The 20,394-nt window shown below is 48.3% G+C and overlaps 1 protein-coding gene across 2 annotated transcripts in view; it reads right to left on the reverse strand.

Moving 5' to 3' along the window:
• The window catches only part of DMXL2 (Dmx like 2), a 1,615,381-nt gene that overhangs the window by 129,486 nt on the left and 1,465,501 nt on the right, over positions 1–20,394 (reverse strand). For both annotated transcript variants that reach the window (XM_069222485.1, XM_069222484.1), the window contains one exon: positions 13,912–14,003. In XM_069222485.1, the coding sequence (XP_069078586.1) occupies positions 13,912–14,003 (92 nt within the window). The remainder of the gene's footprint in view (positions 1–13,911; positions 14,004–20,394) is intronic.

Here is a 20,394-nt window from a genome sequence, read left to right on the forward strand (position 1 = left end):
CATGTCTCCTAGTTCAGCCTAAGCTGCTCTGCTACAGCTACCTCTAACAGCCTAAGCTGCTGGAACACTGACTACATTTCACCAATAAGGGATAACTGGACCTGGCACAAGGTGTAAGTACCTAGCGTACCCACTACAAACCAGGCCAGCCTCCTACATCTGTCCTTTGAGTAGCTTCACACCAGAGAGGGAAGCGGGGGTACCTGAACTGGTGCAAACTTGATTATGCAAGGGGAGCACCAATTGTGTCCTTCAAAGCAGTATGGTGGCACTCACCCTAGCCCAGAGACACCTATTTAAAAAAAAAAAAGAGGATTTAACACATCTATCGTTCACGAAATTCATTGCTCTGCCTTCTCCTGCCCGAGATAAGCTTAGCAGCAGGAGAGCAGAACAGTGTCTGGGGTCGGCAGCAGCATGGGCTGATATGCTGACCCTGAAAGGCTGTACAGGCAGACTTTGGGGATCCCCTAGGGAACCCCCAGAGTACATGGTAACATGCAACTAGCACTAGAATTGATGTAACTGCATGTTTCTAACAGGTTTGATACCAAGCATGCTATGTTCGGTGAAGCCATTATGTAGTTGGGCAACTCGTATTGAACAATGTCCACTACATACCTTAAGAAGGCTTCCCGGCACTAACAAAGACCAGGAAATGGAGTCTGGGGTTTGTAGGGGCATCTCGGCCCATGCAGGGGTACCCTCACCCTTACAACCATGCACCCTGCCCTTGGGCTGACGGGCCTAACTTAGGGTTGACTTACAGGGTCAGAGTGCACTAACCATGGTATAAGGCAAACCTTATATCTGGATTGAAAGGTGCATGCACAATTTCTCACAGGCTGCAATGGCAGGTCTGTAGTCACAGTTGCATGGGCCCCCATGGGTGGCACAATACATGCTGCAGTCCAAGGGGGATCCCTGGTGTACCAATTCCCTGGGTGCACAAGTACAATATTCTAGGGACATACATGGGTGCACACCAGTATGCCAATTGTGGGGTGTAAAAGTTATCATACAACAAAATTTAGGGGGGGAGAACACAGACAATGGAGTCCTGGTTAGCAGGATCCTAGTGTACGACAGTCCAGACACAAGGCAAAGAGTGGGGGTAATTATGCCAGAAAGATGCTACTTTCCTACAAGTAACTTGTTCATCTGATAGAGACTACTAGCTTCAGATTCTTTACTTTTTAATAGCTACCCTAGACATATCCTCCTGGCGGTGGGCTGCAGACCAATGTTCTACACTAGGACAGGTGAAATGCCCATCTCTGCAGACCTGACTCTCTAGGCAGTAGTGTTTCACAAATGTATGCAGTGATGGCCACGTTGCTGCCTGACAAATATCCAGGCCTTGAACACCACTTGCTAGTGCTGTGGTCATAGCTTTGCTAGTGGTGGAATGGGCCCTCAAGCCCCCGAAAGACTGCTTCTTGGCCAGTGCACAGCAGGTTTTGACAGAGAACGACCCAGCACTAAATGGCTAATGTACTGACAGACCTTTCTTTGCTCCCACACATCCCACAAAGAGTTGGTCGTCCACCCAGAAGGTAGAACGGTCACGCTCTTTTTGGACCAGCCAGTGAAGTCGCTCCTCTTCCTTAGAGGGATGACAGGGACCAAATAAGCTGGTCAGGGTGACAGTCTGTCCCAAATGGAATGGGGTCACTACCTTTGGATGGGAAGCACCGCCTTATCAGGAAACACTGTGCAATACGGAGTCTTGGATGTCAAGGCCTGCAGCCCACTCATCCTCCGGGCAGATGTTATGGCCATGAGAATGGCTGTTTTGAGGGTAAGCAGCCTCAGGAGACAGTTATGAAGGGGCTAAAACTGGGAACACATTAGAAGTGTAATGTAGGAAAATGGCTCATTGCTGCAGTTACCCCCCGCCCCCCACTTTTTGCCTGATACTGATGCTGACTTGACTGAGTGTGTGCTGGGACCCTGCTAACCAGGCCGCAGCACCAGTGTTCTTTCCCTAAAAATGTACCATTGTTTCCACAATTGCCACACTCCTGCCACACACCGGTGGTACCAAGGGCCCTGTGACCACAGAAGGCCCTAAGGGCTGCAGCATGTGTTATGCCACCCTAATGAACCCCTCACCTAACACATGCACACTACCATTGCAGATTGTGTGTGTTAGTGGGGAGAAAAAGGCAAAGTCGACATAGCATTCCCCTCAGGGTGCCATGTACACAAAACACTGCCTGTGGCATAGATAAGTCACTCCTCTAGCAGGCCTTAAAGCCCTAAAGCAGGGAGCACTTTACCAGAGGTGAGGGCATAGCTGCATGAGCAATGTGCCCCTACAGTGTCTAAGTTAGACATTGTATGTACAGTGTGGCCATATTAAGGATATGGTCTGGGAGTTTGTCAACAAAATCCACAGTTCCATATTGGCTACACTGAATACTGGTAAGTTTGGTAACAAACTTCTCAGAATAAAAACCCACACTGATGCCAGTGTTGGATATATTAAAAAATGCACAGAGAGTGCACCTTAGAGATGTCCCCTGGAATTTAAGCAATCCTTCAGTGCAGGACTGACTGGTCTGTGCCAGCATGCCCCTGAGAGACGAGTTTCTGACGCCCTGGGGTGAGAGCATTTGTGCACCCTCAGGCCAGAAACAAAGCCTGCTCAGGGTGAAGGTGCTTCACACCTCCCCCTGCAGGAACTGTAACGCCTGGGAGGGAGCCTCAAAGGCTCAGGCCTGGTGTTACAATGCCCCTAGGGCACGCCAGCCAGTGGAGATGCCCTCCCCCTGGACGAGCCCCCACTTTTGGAGACAAGTCCAGAGGGATAATGAGAAAAACAAGGAGGTGTCACCCTTCCAGCCAGGTCAACCCCTAAGGTGACCAGAGCTGAAGTGACCCACTCCTGAAGCAATCCTCCATCTTGCTTTGGAGGAGTAGGACCAATAGGGATAGGGATGTGCTCCTCTCCCCAGAGGGAGCGGGCACAAGAGGGTGTAGCCACCCTCCCTCAGGGGCAGTAGCCATTGGCTACTGCCATCTGACCTGAACACACCCCTAAATTTAGTACTTAGGGAGAACCTTGAACCCAGATCATCAGATTCCCTGACGATCTCAAGAAAGAAGGACTGCTGAGCTGAAAACCCGCAGAGAAGGAGACACCAACTGACTCGGCCCAGCCCTACCGGCCCATCGCCTGCTTCAAAACGCTGCAAGAAAAGAAGCAACGCGTTCTGCAGGACCTGCGACCCCTGAAAATCCTCCAAAGGAGTGCCTGCATCACTGAGGACCAAGAAACTCCTGTGGACAGCAGACCTGTCCAAAGAAAAGACCAAGAAACCAACTTCAAAGGGACTCTCACCTCACCCCAGAAGTGTGAGTCCAACTACTCTGCACTCAATGCCCCCGGCCAGTGTCCAGAGAAACCAGCTAACCAGAGAGGACGCCCCAGGCGACTCAGACAACGTGTCCACCCTCGGCTGACCTCTATGCACCCCCACGAATCCCAAGGACCATCCTGACCGCGACTGCCCAGGAGGAAGATATCCGGAGCCGGGAGAAGCACTGCACCCGCAGCTCCCAGGCCTGTGAGAAACAGACCACTGGTGTAGCAACAACCAGCAGGCAACCCTTACCCTTGCCCAGTCTGTGGCTTGCCCGAGAGGCCCCAATGTACCCTGCTTGCAGTGCCTAAGTGACCCTCAGGTCCCTCCATAGAGTTCTATTGAGAACCTGATGCCCTGTTGGCACTCTGCACCCGGCTGCCCCCGTGCCGCTGAGGGTGTGGTTTTTGTGCCTACTTGGTGCCCCTCCAGTACTCTTCTAAATCCCCCTGGTCTGCCTTCCGACAACGCAGGTACTTACCTGCAAGCAGACTCGAACCAGAGTACCCCCTGTCTCCACAGGCACCCACGTTATTTTGACTCCTGCTTGAACTCTGCAACTGACTGGCCCTGTGTTGCTGGTGGTGGGTGTTTGGGGTTTCCTTGAGTATCCAACAGTGGGCTACCCATGCCCTGGAGACTGAACCCGTAAGTGTGGTACTTACCTTGGAAACTGTACTTTACTTACCTCCCCCAGGAACTGTTGAAAATTGCAGTGTCCACTTTTAAAATAGCTTATTGCCATTTTAAAGAAAACAGTGTACAATATTGAATCTATTCAAAGTCCTAAGTATTACTATGCAAAGTAGCTTTCATTTAATGTACTTACCTGCTAAAATAATTTTGTGGTTCTAAAAATAAATTTTCTATCTGAAAACCTATTGGCCTGGAGTTAAGTCATTGAGTGTGTGTTTCTTCTAATGCTCTGTGTGTACAACAAATGCTTGACACTACCCTCTGATAAGCCTAACTGCTCGACCACACTATCACAAATAGAGCATTAGTATTATCTATTATTGCTCCTGTCAAGCCTCTTGGGGAACCCCTGGACTCTGTGCACACAATATATCTCATGTTGATATAGTATATACAGAGCCAGCTTCCTACTTGAACCAAGTTCAGATCCCACTGAGGCATAATAAAGGGCAAAGGGGGAAACATACGTCCTTTTAGAAACCTATTTACAATAGGGGACTTAAACAGAAAGGGTTGGTCAGGCAGTCACAGAAAAGTGGATAAAGCAAACAGATAGCCCTTAAGAGTGGGCAAGGGATGGGATGAAAAGAACAACAGAGAGAGAGAGAAACAGAAAGAGGATCTACAGGCTTGTCTATATATTGACAACTATTTGCCAAACGCAGGCATAAACTGTTTTTGTGGAGGAACACCAAGCTCCTAAAATAACATTACAGACTTCAGGAGTGAGATCGAAGGCTGTCAACTGTCACCGCTCAATTTCCATGCATGAAGACGCAGATTCACAGGTTCGGGTGGAGAACCTTCCCCTGCTGCTGCGACAGAAGATCCTCCTGAAGAGGCAGCCTGATCAGGGGGTCGATGCTCATCTTTGGAAGCTCAAGATACCAGACTCTCCTTGCCCAGTCTGGAGCTACAAGGATTATTTAGGCGCGGTCATTCTTAATCTTTTTGAGAACTCTGGGCAGGAGTGGTATGGGCGGAAAGGCGTACAGTATGCTTCAGTTAAACTAGCAACGAAAAGCGTTGCTGAGCGACTGCCGCCTTGGAAATTCCAACACGCAATGCTGCTGACATTATGCATTCTCTTCGGAGGCAAACAGATCTAACCAAAGCTTTTCCCACTGCTGAAAGAGTCCTTGTACCATCTCTGAATAGAGACCCCACTTGTGATCCGCTAGGCATCGCCGGCTGAGTTTGCCTGCCCTGGCGTTCAGAGCACCTGCCTGGTGTTGAACTGTCTGAGCTAATGCCCTGCTGTTCCAGCCATTCCAGAGACGCAGGGCCTCTTGACAAAGGGTCCACGACCCCACCTCCACTTGTTTGTTGCAGTACCACATGGTGGTGGTCTTGTCCGTGAACATCTGCACTAACTTCCCCTTGACAGATGGAAGAAATGCTTTCAATGCCAGCCGGATCACTTGGAGCTCCAGCGGACTGATGTGGACTCCGAATTCCGCTAGAGACCAGAGTCCTCTTATCTTCACCTCTCCCAGACGGCCACCCCATCCCAGAATTTGCGCATCTGTCACTAAACAGAAGTCGTGTTGGGGAAGGGAGTGGAGTCTGCCTTTGACCCAATCGTGATTTGTAATCCACCACTACAGGTCTTTTGCAGTTCCCACCGAGATCCGGACCATGTCTAAGAAAGTCCCCTGATGCAGCGCCCACTGGAACTTTAGGTACCACTGCAGAACCAGTCTATGCAATATGGCAAGATTTACCAGCAGGATGCCATGAGGTCCAGCAGCCTGAGTCAGTGTCATCGAAATCCAGGACAGAGGCGGAAACATTAGTATCATAACCTGAATAGCCTGGCTGCTGCTCGGGAGGATAAGCCTGAAATTGGATTGTGTCCAGAACAGCTCCAATGAAAGTGAGCATTTGAGAGGGAGTTAGGTGTGACTTTGGTACGTTTATAGAGAACCCCAGCGAAATCAAGAGGTTCGTCGTAGTCTGGAGGTGGGAGGTGACAGCTAGGGGCGAGCCCACCTTCAACAGCCAGTTGTCGAGGTAGAGGAAGGCTGAAACCCTTAACCAGCACAGATGAGCTGTGACCACCGCCATCACCTTGGTGAACACCCGAGGGACACTGGTAAGGCCAAAGGGGAGCATGGTGAACTTAAAGTGCTTCTGGCCTACCTTGAACAACAGGTAATGCCTGTGGGCAGGCAAGATGGGAATGTGGAAATACACATCTTGCAAGTCCAACGCTACCAACCAGTCTTCATGGTCAAGGAGAGACAAGACCTGAGCCAACGCGAGAATGTTGAGTGAAGAGATTGATGATCCATAGGCCTAGAATAGGGCAAAGATCCTTGCTCTTTTTGGTTATCAGAAAATAGTGGGAATAACAACCACTGTCAACGTCTGATACTGGGACCACTTCTATAGATCCCTGGGCCACGGGTGCTGTAACTTTCTCTCAGAGCAGAGACAAATGATCCTCAGCCAGCTGCTCAAATGTTGGTGGTATTGGGGGAAGAAAGAATTAAAAAGGCAGGACACAGCCCTTCCGAATGATCTGTAGAACATAAGCGTCCGATGTAATGAACTGCCAGTGGAGGAGATGATGTTGAATTCTCTCTCCAACTGGGCAAGCATGGTCCTGCAGAGCCACACACGGAAAGCTTGGAGGCTGCAGCTGCCGGGGGCTGGGAGATGGACAACATCTGGCTTCCAGAACCTCTAGGTCTGAAGACACCGCACCCACACCCAAGCACAGCTTGGGGAGCTTGCGCAGGACGGTGGCTATCATAGGGCTGACAAAGTGGTACGCCTCTTCCGTTGCCAAGAAAGGGGCGAAAGGCAGACAGTGGATGAGGGGTCGTCGAGAGGCGCAAGGACTTGGCCGTAGCCCAAGTGTCCTTGAAGTGCTCCAACACCGAGTCTGCCTTCTCACTAAAACAAGCGAGTCCCATCAAAGGGCATGTCATAAGGATTGCGTGGACAGCCCCTGACAAGCCTGATGTTCTCAGCCAGAAGTTATGCCGTAAGGCCACCGTCGAGGAAACCAAATTGCCCAGTGAGTAATTAGTATCCAGGCCACACCTAATGGTGAACTTTGCCTACTGTATTTCAATGCCCTGGGAATGGATGGCACAGGCCTCGCCCAGGACCTGTGGCAGCACTTGCACAACTGTATCCCATAAGGTGAGTAAGTGTTTACCAACCTCAGTGCCTCAGTGGTGGAAGAAAACATCTTCTTGACCCTGTGACCAGGAAAGGACTCTAAGGGCTACAGTATGTGTTGTGCACCCTAGGGACCCCTCACCTAACACATGCACACTGCCATTGTAGATTGTGTGTGTTGGTGGGGAGAAAAAGGCAAAGTGACATGGCATCCCCCTCAGGGTGCCACGACCACAAACGCCTGCCTGTGGCATAGGTAAGTCACCCCTCTAGCAGGCCTTACAGCCCTAAGGCAGGGTGCACTATACCACAGGTGAGGGCATAGCTACAAGAGTACTATGCCCCTACAGTGTCTAAGTCCATTCTTAGACATTGTAAGTGCAATGTGGCCATATTAAGTAAATGGCCTGGGAGTTTGTCAAAAACTAACTCCATAGTTCCATAATGGTTACATTGAACACTGGAAAGTTTGGTATCAAACTTCTCAGAATAATAAACCCACACTGAGGCCAGTGCTGGGTTTATTAAAGAATGCACACAGAGGGCATCTTAGAGATGTCCCCTGTATTTTACCCCAACCCTTCAGTGCAGGACTGAGTGGTTTGTGCCAGCCTGCCAATGAGACGAGTTTCTGACCCCTTGGGGTCAGAGCGTTGGGCTCTCTAGGGCCAGAAACAAAGCCTGCACTGGGTGGAAGTGCTTCACACCTCCCCCCTGCAGGAACTGTAACACCTAGCAGTGAGCCTCAAAGGTTCAGGCTTCTTGTTACAATGCCCCAGGGCACTCCAGCTAGTGGAGATGCCTGCCCCCTGGACTAGCCAGTTTTGGCGGCAAGTCCAGAGGAGATGATGAGAAAAACAAGGAGGAGTCACCCACCAGTCAGGACAGCTCCTAAGGTGTCCTGAGCTGAGGTGACCCCTGCCCTAAGAAATCCTCCATCTTGGTTTGGAGGATTCCCCCAATAGGATTAGGGATGTGCCTCCTCCCCACAAGGAAGAGGCACAAGGAGGGTGTAACTACCCTCAAGGACAGTACCAATTGGCTACTGCCCCCCAGACCTAAACAAACCCCTAAATTCAGTATTTAGGGGCGACCCTGAACCCAGGAAATCAGATTCCTGCAACCTACAACAAAAAGGACTGCTGACCTGAAAGCCCCGCAGAGACGACAACTGACTTGGCCCCAGCCCTACCGGCCTGTCTCTAGACTCAAAGAACCTGCACAGCGACGCATCCAGCCGGACCAGCGACCTCTGATGACTCAGAGGACTGCCCTGCAACCAAAGGACAAGAACCTCCCGAGAACATGCCGAAGTCACACCTCACTCCCTCTCAGACACTGCCTTTCTTTGGACTGTTCTGGACACAGTGCAGTTCTGGGCTTATCCTCCTGAACGGTGAGTCCAGGATATTAAGGCTATGATACCAAAGTTTTTGCCTCTATCCTGGATTTCAGTGAGACAGACTCTGGGGCTTTTGAAACTCATGGTCTCCTGCATCCTGCTCGATGGCATTTGCGGGTTCTGCAGTGGGACCTGAAGTTCCAGTGGACGCATCATCAGGGAATCTCTCCGATATGATCCAGATCTTGAGGGAACTGCAAAAGACCTGCAGTGGTGGCTAAGAAACCACAATTATGTGAGTGGTTCTCCCTTCTCCAACCAGATCTCACCGTAGTGTCAGATGCGTCACTCCTGGGATGGAGCGGCCATCTGGGTGAGGTGGAGATCAGAGGACTCTGCTCTCTAGGGAAATCCGGGCTCCACATCAACTTGCTGGAACTCCAAGCATTTGATAGAGACTTCAAGCTACAGATTGCTTACCTTTGAATTTCCCCAGACATCAGACTCAATCCGGGAACTTGTGCTTGAGCAATACCCCTGTGTGTGCTGTTGGGTGGCTCTGCTCAGTTCCCCAAATTTTAGCCCACAGGAAGAGGGCTCAGACTCCGACCTGGAAGGCATGTATGTAGACGGAAACGGCATCAATTAATGCACCTCTGGCTCTCTATCCAAGTCGAGGATCAGAAAGAGGGTAGCCGGCAATGCCGGGCGCATCAACATCAGGACTGGCATCGGGGAAGGTCGAGATGGCACAATTAGCACCGGTCTGGATCTAGGAAAGGATCCTTGGGGCCCAAGTGAAGCCAAGGCTGAAGCCATAGGTGCAGAACCATAAGGTGCCCCCGCCGACTCCACGGGTCTGAAGGTGCACCAGAGGAGTTGGCCCGCCCCAAAATGAGGCACATAGCCTCATAGACCTCTTTAAGTTGGGTGTGGCTTGCTCCAGCTCATGGAAACTTGGGGAGGCGCGGAGTCAGCCCAGGCCATGAATGTTGACACGCCTGTGTCTCGTCAGCTGATGGATGCAGAGAGGTCGAAGACCTCTTCCACAACTTCTTATGGCGGGACTTACCCAAATGACCCGCAGACTTGGAGTGCGACTGAGATCTCGGAGTCCGGAACCTTCTTTTGCTCCCTCAAGGCCTTTGGGAGCATGGCGTGGCAGTCGGAACACGACTTCCGAGTCGTACACCAGGCACCACAGGCATACAAGGTGCGGGCCAGTAACCAACCACGGACGGTGATAGGTGCCGCTGGCCTTGAATCCGGTCTTCTTAGATCTGATTACCTGCCACACCAGGATGAAAACCTCAAAAACACTTGACAAAGTCAAAAAACAGTTAGTCAAAACATGACTAGGGGTAGCTCTTCTCCAGATCAGAACTGCCTGGTGTGCAATGAAACAAACTGACATCAGTATGCCTGGGAGGCGCCTATATAGGTGTTGCGGACGTCATTTCAGGCACGAACAACACAGGTGACACACGCAGTGCCGATCAATGCCACCTACCAGCACCAAGGAGTACTGCTCATGAAAAATCTTGCTGATTCAGTCTGACATCTGGGGAAATTCTATAGTAAGGAACCTGCAGCTAGAAGTCTGTATCAGATGGGGTGTCTTTCTTATCTGCAAGGTGCCCAGTTTCTTGCATTATCTCTGTCCACCTTTATTGCTTGCAATGAGTCGTTGACATGCTTCCCAAACAATGCTTGCGCATCGTATGGCATGTCTAAAATTTTGCGCATCACTTGAGGCCTAAATGACGTATCGTCCAGCCATTCTTGATGTCTTAGAACTGCAGACTTTGCCAATTGCCTGAATCCTGCTGATATTATATATATAGCACAAACTACAATGTTTGACTAAGTTCTCGCACCTTCTAGCAAGAGTTTCTTTGCTTCCTCTTTTTCATCTTTAGGTAAAAGGTCTACATATGTGGAGATATCTGACCACATTTGTCTGTCGTACCTGCCTGATACTGCTAGCGCATTGGCCACTCCAGCAATCATCGGTGAAATTGTTGAAAACCTTTTGCCTATATTATCAAGGCATCTGCATTACCTCTCGGTGGGAGGTGTGATATTGGCACTGAAAAGTTCTTGAAACGGTGCTGGGCTGCCTGTTTCACTACAGATTTGCCGTTGGATGCACAACCAGACATGCAGGTGAATCATCCGATGCCTTTTTTTTTTTTGTCTATTCTCTGCAAGACAGCAGATACTGATTTTTAATGATTTTTGTGCCTTCCTCTTAAATGTAGTCCACAATAGGGACACTGTTAACATATTTGTTGTAGGTTCTTTGAAATCATACATGAAGCAATCCAATTACTTAATTGTTAAAGGCAATTGAAATGTTTTTGCAGCTTGCTCCATGAGACTATGGATGCCTCTAATGTCATCCAGTATAGAGTCTACCTGTTTAGGTGCGGGAGGAGATGGTGTTGCAATCAAATAGTCATTCCATTTACTGGGAATAGAACGATTATTGGGGATTTCACCTTCTTCTCTGTCATCATCCAAAGATGAAAGATCATCTATGGAGGCATTGTAATGTTGGAGGTTGAAGCCATACTGGAAGTTACAGGTGGTGATATAGGATGAGACATTCTCAGTGAGGAGTCCTCACTGCTGATTTTGCAGGTTCTGGGAATCATTTATAATCATCCTGTAACATGCCCTGTAGGTTTTGAACTAGGGCTATAGGCACATGAACCAAATCATCTTGAGGTGGAGGGTGAGTGAAATGTTGAAAATGCTCCACATACTGCTTAACGTTTTCTATATATTGCTGTCTAGGCTCATAGTAATGGTCATAATAGTCCTCTTTGTCCTCCTGATATTCAACATTGAGTCTGAAGGGGCTGTGGGCCCTTCCAAACGGGCCTTCATCTTGTGAGTCCTCCTGTTAAAGGAGTTGCCTTAATGGCATAGGGGAGACTTTACTAGGTGTAGTATGCTCTGGGTGCAAGATGTCTTGAAGTGGCAGATCTCTTGTTTACACACTGTCGATTATGTCAACGTCGAGTCAGTGGTTGTTTGTAATGATGGCAGCCGCACCTTATTTTATTTTATTTTTTTGTCAGTTATGGTGTCACTGGTAGATGCAGCGATAGTCTCGTAGATGAAGCCTTGGGCATGGTCGTTGACGGAGTCAGTGTTAAATTTGTCGCAGACAGTGTCGTTAACACGGATGTTGACGTGGTAGTGGTCATCGTCAGTGCTGGTATGTTTTGACAGCAATGATGTCGTCATCAACATCTTTTCAGCCAGTCCTGATTTTACTTTTGACAGCTCTAAGGAGGATTTTTGAAAAGAAGTAGCCAGCTTTGAAGAAGGAATAGTAGGCTCTGACCTTGCGTCTTCTGAGGAGATTTTTCCATTTTATTGTGGTGAGAACTGTCCCTTGAAGACTCATGAGGGAAGAAGCCCCTGTAAGGAGTGTTCTAGAAGGTGCTTTTGCCTGAATGGCTGGAGTTGGGTTCCTTATAAATTATGTGGATAAGCAATTATTGTATTACTTTAGAGGGAACAATGGGACTTCTATTTTGATGACGGGGAGTGATTCAAGCATGTGAATCTATGAAAGATCCAACACTGGAGAATATCAGATCCCTTCAGTCATGTACTCATGGCTCTACAGTGCTTGCTGATAAGTAGAGATTCTAATTTTAAATCCTCTCCCTTGTGCATATATGGCTTTGTACAATGGTGTGGCAGAGTACAATTACAAACTACTGCTTTGATACCTGCAGACTTGAGACCTACGATCAGCCTACCAGAAGAGTCACTCTCATCATGCAATGAGATGAAAGGAGTTTAGGGGGACATTCCAGTCCCTAGACATCACATCCCATGCGAACTCTGTCTCTAACTTTATACTTCAAAAAAATCTAAATATTAAAAAATAATACCTAAAAACTAAAATCACAACTTTTCAAAAGCACAAGGATTTTAAGGTCTTCTGCATCCATACCTCCTTTCTCAGTGTACCAGCTCTCTTTATTGGGTGTTTTGAATGAACATACTGGCTCCACTAGCATTATTCATAAAGCACAAATCAATAAAATAAAATAAAAATAAAATAAAAAATAAAATAAAAATATCCTCTATGCAGGTATTTGGCTATTCCCTAACACCCCCATCACTCACCGCATTCTGTCATACCCTGTCAACTTGCTCCTTTACCATGTCTATTTCAAACAGGGTGAGGGCCATATTACTTAAAAAATCCCTGGCCTACAGGCATATTTGGTTGACAAACTGATCAATTAAACACATAGGCCCTCGTTACAACCCTGGTGGTTTCCCGCCATTTTGGTCCCGGCAGTTGTAATCCCCCAGGGAAGCGCTGCTTGCAGCGCTGCCCAGGGGATTACGAGTCCCCCTCCCGCCAGCCTTTTCATGGCGGTATGAACCGCTGGCTGGCTGGCGGAAAGGGGAGTCACGGGGCCTCTGGCATGGGCAGTGCAGGGGCCCCCTGCCACGGCCCCATGGAGCTTTTCACTGTCTGCATAGCTGACAGTGATACCAGGTTTACGCCCACCGGCCCAGCGGGGATCTCCAAATGGCCACCGCGGGAGTGCGGCCGCGCGGCGGATACAACTTGGCCAATGTTCTAATGAAGACCACAGTTCTTCCCCATTTATATTAAAATTTCAAATGAGAAAAACAATTGTGAAGAGCAGGATCATTAAATGATATAAAGAACTTCCTATATGCTAGAACATGATTTTTCTACACTGCTTTTGATGGTTTAAAATAAATTTGTTCAAGTAAACAACAGGAAAACAAAAATAAATAGCATTTTAAATGGCTCTAGGCCATAAAATGTATAAGATTCTGCACAAGGCAGAAGGTACTGAAGATCAGGTGGGACCGTCGGAAGTTAGTGAAATTCAGTGGGACAGGATTATTATACTAATTATAATTACCCATTATGGATTTACCTGTATGAAAGGAAGATTCACTTATCTTTACTATGGCGTTCTACTTGTGGAGAACGAATATATTCAATGTGTGGGAAACAAATGATATTGAAATATATATATGTTATGACAAAAACTACTACCGTTTTAGATAAAGCAGACGTTCAATACTGTAGTCAAGGGCAGGTAACAGCAATCTGTCATGTCAAAACCACATAAAATGTAAAACATTAAATATACACCTCCACGGTAACAAAAGGTGTGCAATCCTAGTCTTAAAAAGTAATCTAATCCAATGCCAAAGACAGACTAAAGTTTATTACGGTTTATCACATAGCAAATGGCTCCGTTTCATGTAGGCTATTTAGAACACAACATATATTGCCCTATCAAATCACAATTCAATCTCCTTCTCCCTTAACAATTGTAGAGTTTACAAGTGTACCTGTTGTCATTTGACTGTCCGCATGTGGCAACCAGACTTGAAGATGTTATGAATGAAAAATCACTTGTAGCTTTACTGTGACACTGCCAACTCTATACAAAACAAAATCATGTTACTGAAAGAAAAATATGTTTCTTGTCAAAAAGTACATTTTTCATTTCTATAGCAAACTGCTTTGTAAGACTGTCACTAAACCGAAGCATTACCTACCGGACTGATGGAGTATAGGCTGTTACAATCAGAAACATGGACAGTAAACAGTATGATTATGATTCAACTAGACAAGAACTCCAAATTGAGCAGTTATTTAAGATGAATTAGGCCAGAAAGAGGACTGGTGAAAATATGCTACCTTGTAAAACACTGTTGAACAAGTTACTTACCTTTGGTAACTAATTATCTGGTAGAGACTCAATTTAGCTGCAGATTCCTTACCTTAGAATTCCCTGGCGTCCGCTTCAAATCCGGATTTTTCTGCTGAGCAGTACCCTACGCATGCCGTCGGGAGGATCCGCGTGTGTCACTCGGCTCCACGTGGCATTGTCAGTGTTGTTGGAGCCGTCTATGATGTCAGGGTTGTCTATATAGACACCACCTCTGCGCGCGTACGTCAGTTCTTTTCCCACAACTTTCCACGCCAGAAGCGCAGAGTCATGGAAGAACTAACAGTATGTAGTTAAGCTTATTCAATTGACTGTTTGAAGAAAACATTTTTACATGCCTTTAAGAAAGGGAAAAATGCAAAAAACATATATACATAAATATATATATGAATATAAATATATCCACAGAGCGGGGAGGCTTGGGTGGGTGTAAGGAATCTGCACCTAGATAGAGTCTCTACCAGGTAATTCGTTACCGAAGGTAAATAATTTGTTCATCTGATAGAGACTTCTAGCTGCAGATTTCTTACCTTAGAACAGATACCCAAGCTATAATCCCAGGTGGTGGGTCTGAAGGATATATTTTATACTAGGAAGTCCTGCAGGACTGAGCGGGCAAAATGCCTCTCCCTTCTCACTTAGTTGTAGTTTAGTTTTATGGTTTTATAGAGCGCATAGCTACCCTAGGGCATTCCAGCGCTGAGATACGTGAAGGGCTCCTAAGAAAGAAAAAAGAGAAAAAAGATTAGGGCAAAGGGTTTGCTACAAAAAGGATTGTTTTTAGATTCTTCCTAAACTGACGTTCCGAGGATTCATGACAAAGCTCTGAAGGAAGGGAGTTCCAGAGCCGGGCAGCTTTGACCGAGAAGAAGTTACCTCCCCAGGATCTCTTAAATCGTGCTATATGAACTTGCCGGGAGGTGGAAGACCACAAAAATCTAGCGGGGACATGGACAAAAAAGTGATGTCTGAGAAAAAGGGGACCCTTGTTATGTAGGGCTTTGTGAACCAAACATAAGGCTTTAAATTGAATACGGTGTTTTATGGGCAACCAATGGATGGCTTCGCAGAAAAATGTCTGGGTAGATAAGTGTGGAGTCTGGCTGCAGCATTCTGTACAACTTGAAGCTTTTTTATCACATAGTCTGGGGAGCTGAGGAACAGAGAGTTGCCATAATCAAGACGAGATAGAATCAGAGCCTGAATAAGGATTCTGTTGGCCATGGAAGGTAGAAGATTACAAATCTTCCTAAGAGATCTTAAGAGACCAAAACACATAAAAGAAACCTTTTTGGACTGGAGTTCCATAGTTAAACGGGGCTCAAGCCAAACATCAAGGCTTTTAATGTGTGCCCTGGGGGGAGGGGGGTGGGGGGGGGGGGGGGGGGGAAGGCTACTGAAGGCCTCTGAATGTAAAATCAAAGGGACGGCAGGAGAGCCATTACCCACAATCACCCCCCCACTTGGCTATCCAGGCAGTATTGTCTCCCAAATGTGTGCAAGGAAGCCCACGTTGCCGCTTGGCAGATGTCAAGCACCGGCACACCACGAGCTAATGCCGTGGTAGAAGCTTTCCCTCTAGTAGAGTGTGCTCTAAAGCCTTCTGGAGGCTGCTTCTTAGCCAAGGCGTAGAAGATCTTTATGCAGAGAACGACCCAGAGCGAAATGGACCGTTTCTGTACTGCCCGACCCTTCTTTGCACCAACGTACCCCACAATGTTGGTTGTCCATCCAGAACTCTTTTGTGTGGTCAAGGTAGAATGATAACGCTCTTTTTTGTCCAGACGAAGGAGACGCTCCTCTTCCTTAGAGGGATGCGAGGGTGCAAAGAAGATGGGCAGGGTGATATTTAGACCCAGATGGAAAGGGGTCACCACCTTGGGGAGGAAAGAGGCATGAGTTCTTAATACTACCTTGTCAGGATATATTGTGAGATACAGTGGTTTCAAGTGGGTGCAGGTGCAGGTGAAAATGGCCGCCTCCTGGGGCCTCAAAGCAGCTTGTGATATGTAGTCCCTCTCAAGTATTTGGCGCGTCCCGCGCAGCGAGGTGCCCCCACGTGCTTTATAGCGCACGTTGGTGTCAAGTGGGTGTAGGTGAAAATGGCCGCCTCCTGGGGCCTCAAAGCAGCTTGGGATATGTAGTCCCTCTCAAGTCTTTAGTGCGTCTCGCTAAATTGGGAGACAGGCCGGTAGGGCTGGGGCCAAAGCAGTTGTCGTCTCCGTCTTCACTGCAGGGCTTCCAGTCAACAGTCCTTCTTCTTGTTAAGGTTGCAGGAATCTAGTTTCCTAGGTTCTGGGGAGCCCTTAAATACTGAATTTAGGGGTGTGTGTAGGTCTGGGAGGACAGTAGCCAATGGTTACTGTCCTTGAGGGTGGCTACACCCTCTTTGTGCCTCCTCCCTGTGGGGAGGGGGGCACACCCCTAATCCTATTGGGGGAATCCTCCATCCACAAGATGGAGGATTTCTAAAAGTAAGGGTCATCTCAGCTCACGACACCTTAGGGGCTGTCCTGACTGGTGGGTGACTCCTCCTTGTTTTTCTAATTATCTCCTCCAGCCTTGCCACCAAAAGTGGGGGCAGTGGCCGGAGAGGTGGGCATCTCCACTAGCTGGGATGCCTTGTGGCGCTGTAACAAAAGTGGTGAGCCTTTGAGGCTCACCGCCAGGTGTTACAGTTCCTGCAGGGGAGGTGAGAAGCACCTTTACCCAGTACAGGCTTTGTTCCTGGCCACAGAGTGACAAAGGCACTCTCCCCATGTGGCCAGCAACATGTCTGGTGTGTGGCAGGCTGGCAGAAACTGGTCAGCCTGCACTAGAAGTTGGATTGGTATTCAGGGGGCAGCTCTAAGATGCCCTCTGGGTGCATTTTACAATGTCATCAGTGTGGTTCTATTGTGCTGAGAAGTTTGATGCCAAACTTGCCAGATTTCAGTCTAGTCATTATGGAACTGTGGAGTTCATGTTTGACAAACTCCCAGACCATATACTCTTATGGCTACCCTGCACTTACAATGTCTAAGGTTTTGCTTAGACACTGTAGGGGCATAGTGCTCATGCACATATGCCCTCACCTGTGGTATAGTGTACCCTGCCTTAGGGCTGTAAGGCCTACTAGGGGGGTGACTTACCTATGCCACAGGCAGTGTGAGCTTGGCATGGCACTCTGAGGGGAGTGCCATGTCGACTTAGTCATTTTCTCCACACCAGTACACACAAGCTGTGAGGCAGTGTGCATGTGCTGAGTGAGGGGTCCCCAGGGTGGCATAAGACATGCTGCAGCCCTTAGAGACGTTACCTGGCATCAGGGCCTTTGGTACCAGGGGTACCAGTTACAAGGGACTTACCTGAGTGCCAGGGCTGTGCTAATTGTGGAAGCAAAGGTACAGTTTAGGGAAAGAACACTGGTGCTGGGGCCTGGTTACCAGGGTCCCAGCACACTTTCAATCAAAACTTAGCATCAGCAAAGGCAAAAAGTTAGGGGGTAACCATGCCAAGGAGGCATTTCCTTACAATCTGCAACTAGAATATGTCTCTACCAGATATATTGTTACCGAAGGTAAGTAACTTGTACATCTGATAGAGACTTCTAGTTGCAGATTCCTTACCTTTGAATAGATACCCAAGCAATACCATCCCCGGAGGTGGGCTGAGAACAAAGATCACACCAGGAAGTCCAGCAGGACCGAACAGCCAAAGTAGCCGTCCTTTCAGACCTGACTGCCCGGGCAGTAGTGTTTGGTAAAAAAGTGTGCAGAGATGCCCATGTCGCTGCATGACAGACATCAAGGACTGTAACGCGCTGTGCTAGTGCTGTGGTAGCAGCAGTAGCTCTGGTGGAGTGAGCACGCAAACCTTCAGGAGATTGCTTCTTAGCCAGAGCGAAGAACATTTTGATGCATAAGAGCACCCATCGTCAAATGGTCCTCTTCTGCACTGCCTTCCCCTTCTTTGCACCCATATATCCTACAAAGAGTTAATCGTCAACCCGGAAGTCTTTGGTACAATCAATGTAGAACGCTAACGCTCTTTGTGGGTCCAGACGGTGGAGTCTCTCCTCTTCATGAGAGAGATGTGGGGGTGCATAAAAGGTACGCAAGGTGATGGATTGTCCGACATGGAAGGGTGTCACTACTTTAGGTAGAAAAAAAGCCCTTGCGCAAAGTACCACTTTGTCAGGATGTATGACCAGGAAAGGTGGCCTAGATGGCAGTCCATGGAGTTTACTTACTCTGCGGGCAGAGGTAATGGCAACTAAAAAGACAGTCTTGATGGTTAGGAGCCATAAAGGGAAGGTGTAAAGCGGCTCAAACGGGGCACACATAAGGTATGTTAATACCAGGTTTAGATCCCATTGGGGCATAATGAATGGGATAGGAGGAAAGAGATGTGTAAGGCCTTTAAGAAACCTCTCAGGAGGTGATCTGGTAACCTCAACAAAGCAGAGATAGCATATAGATATCCCTTAAGAGTGCTCTGGGTGGAACCCTGCCGGGCAAGGGAAAGAATAAAGAGGAGGACTTGAGAAAGAGGAGCATATAGAGGATCAACAAGATTTGTCGATGCACAATGCCACAAATTTCTCCCAATAACAGGCATATACGGTTTTGGTTGACGGACGCCTGGCTGCCAAGATAACATTACAGACTTCAGGTGGCAGGTCAAAAGATGTCAACTGTCGCTGCTAAATCTCCAAGCAAGGAGGAGGAGGGAGGAGAGGTTCGGATACAGGACCCTCCCCTGCTGCTGCGACAGAAGATCCTCCTGAAGAGGCTGTCTGATCGGAGGAGCTATGGCCATGCTCAACAGCTCGGGATACCAGACTCTTCGAGCCCAGTCCGGACCCACCAGTATAACTTAGGCCCGGTCTTGCCTGATCTTCTTCAGAACTCTGGGTAGAAGTGGTATGGGTGGAAAGGCATACAGGAGGCCTGAATTCCACTCGCAATGAAAGGCGTCGCCGTACGAGTGGCGCCTTGGAAACTTCAACGCGCAAAACATCTGACATTGCGTGTTCTCTATGGAGGCAAACAAGTCTAACCAAAGTTCTCCCCACTGAAGAAAAAGACCTTGTGCCACCTCTGGATGGAGACACTATTCGTGATCAATAATGCATCGTCCGCTGAGTTCATCTGCTCTGGCATTCAAGGAGCCTGCCAGGTGTTGAACCACCAGGGAAATGCCCTGATGTTCCAGCCAAGTCCAGAAGCGAAGAGCCTCTTGACAAAGGGTATATGGACCCACTCCGTCTTGTTTGATACACTACCACATAGCAGAGGTGATGTCTGTGAACACTTGCACTGCTTCCCCCTTGAGATAAGTGAAGGAATGCTTTCAATCCTAGTCAACTGCTCAGAGCTCCAGATGGTTGATAAGGAGTCCAGGTTACACCGGAGAACAGAGGCCTCTGATCTCTACCTCTCCCATGTGGCCCCCCCACCCCAGGAGTGAAGCATCTGTCACGACTGTAAGATCTAGTTGAGGAAAGGAGAGGGATCTGCCCTTGATCCAATCCTGATTCATTAGCCACCAATGCAGGTCTCTCGCAGTTCGTTCCGAGACCTGGATCTTGTTGGAGAGATTCCCCTGATACTGCGCCCACTGGAACTTCAGGTCCCACTGCACAGCCTGCATATGCCAACCGGTGTTTTGAACTAGCTAGATGCAGGAGGCCATGAGGCCCAGCAGCCTCAGGGTCATTCTCACCGAAATCCAGGACAGAGGCTGAAACATCAGTATCACAGCGCAAATATCCAGGACTCGCTTTTCGGGAGGATATGCCCAAAACCGCACTGCATCCAGAACAGCTCTGATGAAGGGGAGCGTCTGAGAAGGAGTCAGGTGTGACTTCAGCACGTTGATAGTGAACTCCAGCGAATGCAAAAGGTTCACCGTAGTCTGGAGGTGGGAGGCGACTATCTGGGGCAAGTTCGCCTTCAACAGCCAATCGTCGAAGTAGGGGAAGACTGGGACCCCTAACCTGCGCAGATGAGCTGCCACAACTACCATCACTTTTGTGAACACCCGAGGGCACTGGTATGGCCAAAGGGGAGCACGGTAAACTTAATGTGCTTGTGACCTACCACGAATCGTAGGTAAC

Source organism: Pleurodeles waltl, chromosome 3_1 (genome assembly GCF_031143425.1).
Source record: "Pleurodeles waltl isolate 20211129_DDA chromosome 3_1, aPleWal1.hap1.20221129, whole genome shotgun sequence".
Classification (NCBI taxonomy): domain Eukaryota; kingdom Metazoa; phylum Chordata; class Amphibia; order Caudata; family Salamandridae; genus Pleurodeles; species Pleurodeles waltl.